The sequence below is a fragment of the Prosopis cineraria genome, unplaced genomic scaffold (genome assembly GCF_029017545.1).
Source record: "Prosopis cineraria cultivar Desert tree isolate PC_DT_omini unplaced genomic scaffold, ASM2901754v1 PC6, whole genome shotgun sequence".
Classification (NCBI taxonomy): Eukaryota; Viridiplantae; Streptophyta; class Magnoliopsida; order Fabales; family Fabaceae; genus Prosopis; species Prosopis cineraria.
This window is the reverse complement of record NW_026555337.1, coordinates 5,254,506-5,261,525: the sequence shown is the minus strand read 5'-3', so window position 1 is coordinate 5,261,525 and position 7,020 is coordinate 5,254,506. Positions and strand designations below refer to the sequence as shown.

General features: G+C 31.6%; 1 protein-coding gene across 1 annotated transcript; it reads right to left on the bottom strand.

Annotated features, from left to right (window-relative positions):
* Positions 1-2,232: 2,232 nt before the first annotated feature.
* On the bottom strand, positions 2,233-4,377 carry LOC129313612 (xyloglucan endotransglucosylase protein 6-like). The gene is made up of 4 exons (XM_054956873.1): positions 4,144-4,377; positions 3,832-3,932; positions 3,296-3,489; positions 2,233-2,799 (listed from the first exon to the last, which is right to left on the bottom strand). Exons 1-4 carry the CDS (start codon positions 4,292-4,294, stop codon positions 2,373-2,375), a joined length of 873 nt encoding a protein of 290 aa, XP_054812848.1. The 5' UTR covers positions 4,295-4,377; the 3' UTR covers positions 2,233-2,372.
* Between the last annotated feature and the right edge of the window lie 2,643 nt (positions 4,378-7,020).

Genomic DNA, 7,020 nt, shown 5'->3' with positions numbered 1-7,020 from the left:
GGAACAAATAAAAGGTGATTAGGATAAATTAACTTTGTCCAAACACTTAGAATCGGCCAAGGTTCTCAAGAAACACCTAGTGGGGTTCAGGCTAAATCTTTTGTTCCTGTATATCAAATAAATTCCTATAACATACCATCCAGAGATCCTACCACATGTAAGCAGAAATTGTTGTCCACAGTAGTCTTTTTGTACAGTTGAAACCCACTTAGTTCTTCAAATTCGATCAGATCCACTCTAAGTAATCCAGTCACATGAATTCTGACTTAAGCTCAAGCTTCACTATATGACCCCACGTTTCCTGAGCTATTTTGCAATCACGAACAATACGCATGGTGTTCTTCTCTTTACTGAGACCAAAAGGGCATTCATCTTAATCAGCAATCCCTCTTTTCTCCCTCAAGCTCGCTGTATGAAGCCTATTCTTGCCAAGAAGTCATAAGAAGGCTTTGATTTATTTATTTTTTTTTTTTTGTTTGGCTATACTCCATTTTGATTGTTTCATCAAAATTTTGTTTATTTTTTGTGTTGTACCTGAAGAGAGAAAATCATAAGCAAAATGAATATTAAAAGAGCGATCACTAGATGGCTTCCACACATTTTTCTCTCCTTATCTCTCTAGGTGGGCTAGTGGTAATGATTCAACTGATAGCATATTAATGGAGTCATTTCATCAATTCATAACGAACCCAGTACCATATAGAGTAATGAATCGATCAATTTACACTTCCAAATTCACAAGTGAGCTACTACTGTGAATGAAATTGATTATTGGCACGTTCATAGCAAACAGGTTGCCACACCATAAATTGGAAGATCTGCGAAGTACAAACGCTTATCAAGCCCTCAAGAAATTTCTCTCAGGCCTTATTTATGCTTTTCAAAGTCTTAGAAGAATGTGTTTTCTTGCAAAACAGAAGATACAGTATCAATACCACATTTATACAGAGTCTTCATACCTTTAACTCACAGAGCTTCCTTGCTGTTCACCAAATTCCGGCAGAGCTTGAGTATAAAAGCTTCGTTTTGGCAAGATAAATATTTAACCCCAAAACCACCTTCATCTCTTCTTTGCTTCATGATATTGTGGGACACTCCATGAATATTTCATTTCTGATCCTAGCTACCCCAAAGCAAAGCTTTACTAGCCTTCTCAATGTCAACCAACAGCTTTTTAGGAAGAAACATATTCATCTAATATTATTTATAAGTGATTTACAATATATTTTATTAGAATAAAAAAATTAAAACTCATTAACTATATCTAAAAATGTGTTGGTTCTCAACTTTTTTTCCATTAAATATACATATTATGAAAACATATTTTCTCTCTAAAAACAATCCACAATTAAAATTTATTAATATAAATAGGAAACCAAAAACAAATCTCTATAGATGTAGTTCGCATGTGATAATTGGGTAAGAAGAATGACATTAAAATGGATAAAGGCATCATCAATCATAAAGATCAAATATGGGTCCATACAACCCAAGGCCCATTCTTTGTAACCCGGGTTATTTCGTATTCAAGGGAGTTATTTTGTACTGAAGTCAATTACACCATGTTTGGTAGCATTAAATTAGTAAGATAAAAATAAAATTAAAGATAGAATCTTAATTTAAGCATGATTGATATGCAAGAGTTATAATTTTTAAAAATCATAATTCCACCAAAAATGCTAGAATCAATTCTATCATATTGACCATAACATTGTTTCAATTTCTTTGAATTTAATTTATGAACCACACTATCATCATATTTTTTATCTATTTATAATAAGATAGGTCTTTTTAATTTTAAAAAAAAACTATTTAATCTTTTTTTATTTTAAGTATATATATAAATTAATATTATATTAAAATTTTATCTTTATATTAAATACATTTTTTAAAGCTCAATTCTATTTTAATTTTAATTTTAATTTCGATCCTATTAAAAATCCTTCGGTCGTATTATTCCTCAGCCTTCACATGTTTGGAATCAACCAGTCAGCTAATAGTAATAGGGCCCACATCCCCCCTCTTCCAACCCCCCAATAGAAAAACGGCTTCCACGTTTTTCAAACCAATCATTACTAATAACCCTTCCCCTCATAATCACTCCCAGCGTTAGCATAAAGTTTTAATCACAGCTTATCATATCTGCGTTCCTCCCCCGACTCCAATGATCAACAACACTTGGATCCCACTTTGAGGGTGAACAGAAGAAACTTAAACTTGGACAATTCCATCTTGATCAACAGGATTATATTACTTGATTTGTACAAAGAACAAGGAAAGAAATTAGCATTATAGTTATCACGATATATGACAAAGGGAAACATGAAGCCCGTGTTTCCTTTTTGATTTCACCCCGGACTCTTTCTTCCTCGCTACACCTTGTGATGGTGATGGACACACTCGGCAGGAATCACAGGGAATCTAGCAGTGTCGGAGCAATAATCATAAACCATATGGTTAGCCCTGACCCACATAAGCTGGTGGCTCTGGTGCAGACTCAGCTCCGACACGGTAGGTTCGTCCCACCAATACTTCTTATCTTCACTGCTACTACATCTCTTCGCATTATCCGCTTCCGCCACCGTCACCGGGCACTCGCACGCATTAATCTCGAAGCTTTTGTACGTCGCAATGAACGGAGCATGGCTCCAATCCGTCTTCACTCTTCCTCCCTGTGTGGCCCAATCGTCTGCGTTCCAGATTGAGCTGTACACACCCATGGCTTGGCCTTTTGGGAACGGGATACCCCTGTGTTCCATATTTGTGTGCACTCTTATTGGCGTTTCGTCCACTGAGAATCTGCACCAAATGGGGAAAATATGTTATCCAGAATTTGATAATACTGCCCACTGAGCAACACTGTACGGTGGATGCTGATGTGTCCCCCGCAATTGCCAGAAACAGAGGGAGTGAATTGACGGAGACTCTTGTCTTTATGTACTCTGTTTTCTTCTGCAACGGACCCATCAAGAGTGTGTGTTCGGACAAATTATCGAAGATTCCTTCTTTAACATCGGTTTTGTTTTCATGTGACCCGGCGGGAATATAATGCCACACACAAGGCCTTTGATAGCTCAGAGTCAAATACCATTAATTCACTGTGGTTGTTACTTTAACCGAGCTCCGAAACAGAGCCCAGCTTTGCCTCGGCTTTGTAATTATTAGCTGACCACTTTCAGATTTCGGCCAAATAAAAGACAGATCACTTTTAGACTATATTAAATATTAATTATTAATCATTGTGATGCATATCAGCCAGCCAAAGCTTGGGCTAAAAAAGGGGATGGGTGCTTACACAACTTGGCGCTGATTCCAGAATATGGAGTAGGCGTGAAAGTCCTTGGTGGGATCGAACCAGAGGTTGAGCCTCTGCTCCCTGTTGCCCACGCCATTGATATAGAGATTGGTCTGAACAGAGTACGGTTCGCCTGTGGTGTTGCCCAAAAATTCAAAATCGAACTCGTTGTGATAGGGACCGTCCGATGACATCTGCATCAAAGGGAACGACTTGATCAGCCCTGTCATTTTCACTCCGAAATCAGAACCTTATTTTCAACTCCAGAATAAATTACAAGCAATTATCGGCTCGTGGATTGTCGTTGGGGACCAAAGTATAAATGAAAGATTAATTGTCTGTAAAGTAGGTCACGGGCGGTAAATATGAGTAGGTAGCTGCAGCTAGTAGACAGTGTACTACCCGCTCACTAATCTGACGATTCCAAAGGTAAATTATCTTCACCGGGGAGATCTTGAACTGTCAAGTGAGAGGTAACGAGAAGGCCAGAATATTAACCAAGAGAAAACTGATGAGAACAATTCGTGATCACTTACATAGAAAGCGGTAACAGTTCCTGCAGAGTCACCCTCAATTAGCTTAAGCAGAATCGTCACCTTACCGAACATATATTTGTTTTTAGATCCAAAACCAGCACCTGAAATGCACAGACCAATGTCGAAGGTTGTTAATGATGGGAGGAAACAGTTTTACAAGAACAGGCAGACAGTATAACATCTTATACTGCTCTGAAGCAAACGGGAGAGAAAAAAAAATGTTCAGGCGACTCATCGGTGCCAAAATAGTGCGAGGGTGGACGGGAAAAAAAAAAAAGGTATTTTAAGCCAGGGCAGATAAACGTTATTTACCAGAATAGTTGTCAAGCTTGAGTTTGATGAGGTCTCGTTCATAAATGAAGTGGTCTAAGGCCCAGCTTGGGTGGAAAAGCTCGTCAAATTTGGCAGAGTTAGCTATCCCCGCCATCACAAGACACAAAAGATAACACAAAAGACCAGACATTGCAAGGATTGATTCAGAGCGGGTGGAATAGAGTGAAGAGGGAGAGTGGAGCTTCTACTTTGTAGTGCTTCTCGATGAAAGTTCGAAGTGGGAGGGTGGGTTTTATAGTGAATTTCAATCGGCTTGTGACACAAGCCAATCCTCCTCTCATCCCGATGACCACATCATCGAGATGTGGATTCCACATCATTTGACACGGGGGATTTCAAACTCCGAGAAATTGAAGGAAATGGAAAATGAATGACGATGATGATGATGAATAATAATAATAGTCAATATTGTTAATCTCACAAGTTAAAGCAAATTTATCATGGATATATAAACTTAAAATGTAGGTTCAGATTATAAATTAATAAAAATTTATCTTTGTTGATAATTAATATTTAAAAATATATAATTAAATAATTAAAATATAAAATATGATCATAATTAAATTTAAATTTATTTTAAATATAAATTATTAAAGTTAAATCTATTTATATTCATAGAGTATTATGTTCAATATAAAAATTTGGAAATATGACAATTTATTTTTTATTTTTTTTATTTTTCATTAATATTAATATTTGTTTTAAGTTTTATTTTTTATTGAACTAAATCCTACCACTTCTATGAATTAAATTTTATATATAATATATCTATCTTATTCTATAAATTTATAAATGAATTATCATGATGTTATAAGTTAAAAATTTAAAAAAGATAAATTTAAAAGATCAATTATTAAGTTTAATTAAGTTTTATTTAGTTTAAATTTATAAATAAATTAATGCAATTTTATAATTTAAAAATATATAAATGATAAATCCATAGAGTCAGTTTCAAAGTTTGATAATAATTGTCTCAGTATTAGTATTATTTTATTCCAAGGAATAAGGAGAATGTCTTTTTTTTCGGGGGGGGGGGGGGGGGTTTGGAGCAATAAGAAGAATATCAATGATCCGGTGACTGGAACAGATGAGCTTTCTTTGGTTCGAACTTCGAAGGAAATAGAGACTCGGAGTCTCGGAGATAATAGATTCTAATGACTGAGTATTAACAAAAATGGAGAGGTGGAATTAAAAGATTTTGATTAGTTTCCTTTCTTTACTCATTTGATTTATTTCGTCTTTTATTGAAATTATGTACTTATATGTATTTTTTGAAAAAAATCAATCATTTAATTTCTACAATCTTAACTTAATTTTAATTCAGTTATTAAAGTTTTACCTGAGTTTTAATTTAGTTTTTAAATTTTAACTCAATATAACTCGATCTATCTATTTATAACCATTTAAAATTTTAGTCCTTATATTTTAAAAATAATATTATAAATATTAAATATTTATAATATTTCTCAGATTAAAAATTTTAGTATAAAATTATTCCATAAATGTCAACATAATTTTAATTTAAAAAAATTAAAATATAAGGACTAATATTTTAAATAGTTAAAAATATAGAAATTTAATTGCAACGAGTCAAAGTTTAATAATTGAATTATAATCGAGTCAAAACTTTAAGGATTAAATTACAGTAAGTCAAAGTTCATGGATTAGGTCATAACTGAGTCAAAATTAAGAAACCAAATATTTAATTTTCCTTTATTTTTTTAAAAATAAATTGAATTCATTTGAAACCCTCATTCATTTCATTCTCCCTTTATTGAATAGAGGTTAATCATATGAAAGCTTTCTTATAATTTTTTTTGCCAAAATTATAAATATCAATCGAATTTATTAAACACTCCCACCATTAAAAAATGTAAGGTATTTTTTTAGGAGTTGAATATTTAAAAATATGAAGTATTTTTAGTGTTTTAAAATATAATTATTATCTTTTTTTAAAGTACCCTTATTAATAATGACTTTATATTTATTGTTGAGTTTTTAATAGGGGTAAATTAAAAAAATAGAGTTAGTTAAAAAGTAAGTAATTACTTTATTAAAAGGTGAGATTCGATTAAAAATATTTTATATTTTTGAACGAAGGGAGTATAATTTATAATTTTTATTTTTTATAAATTTTTAAAATACCTTTTATCAATAAGACATAGAGGGAAATAAATATACTAAAGCAATGAAATAACGAGGGATAGCATTGAAATAATTATCATTAATAAAGTTTTTTTTAATTCTTATGTTTTAAAGCACCAAATCATTCATTGAGATGTCTTATATTTTCACCGATTCAAATTATGAGATATTTTTAAATAAAATTACATATAATAATAAAAACTTGTTAATATATTTTATAATTTTTTTAAAATAAAAATATAAACTTTTAAAAATATTTTCATTTAATACTTCTTTAATAAAAAAATATTTAAGATATAGAACATATATGAAGGATGATATTAAAAAGTATTATAATAAAATTATATTTTTATAAAGTATTTTATTTTTTGAGATCCTAAATTTCTGCCAAAAATATTTTATTGTTTGAGAAGGAAGTAGTAAAATAGAACAAAAGAGTAGCAAATACTCCATTCTAAACTTAGAGTTTTATTGGCTGAATTCAATGACTATAAGTACTTAATGCCTATGCTATTTAAATAGTTAAAATTTATATTAATAATTTAAATAAACTCACTTATTTAATTTCAAGAAGAGTAAAAATTTAAAAACACTGATTTGAATTTCAATGATTGAAATAACACAGATACTCTCCCTATCTTTATATATAAGATATTTTTAACTAAATTTTATATACTAATAAAAGTTTGTTATTTAGTTGAGCCCACATAA

Bases quoted from the DNA above. Each gene is read 5' to 3' on its own strand.
- LOC129313612 (XM_054956873.1), bottom strand. From the start codon at position 4,294: ATGTCTGGTCTTTTGTGTTATCTTTTGTGTCTTGTGATGGCGGGGATA. The intron at 3,490-3,831 runs GTAAGTGATCAC...CCTTTGATGCAG, and splicing joins GAACTGTTACCGCTTTCTAT to ATGTCATCGGACGGTCCCTA. The intron at 2,800-3,295 runs GTAAGCACCCAT...CATTTGGTGCAG, and splicing joins TGGAATCAGCGCCAAGTTGT to ATTCTCAGTGGACGAAACGC.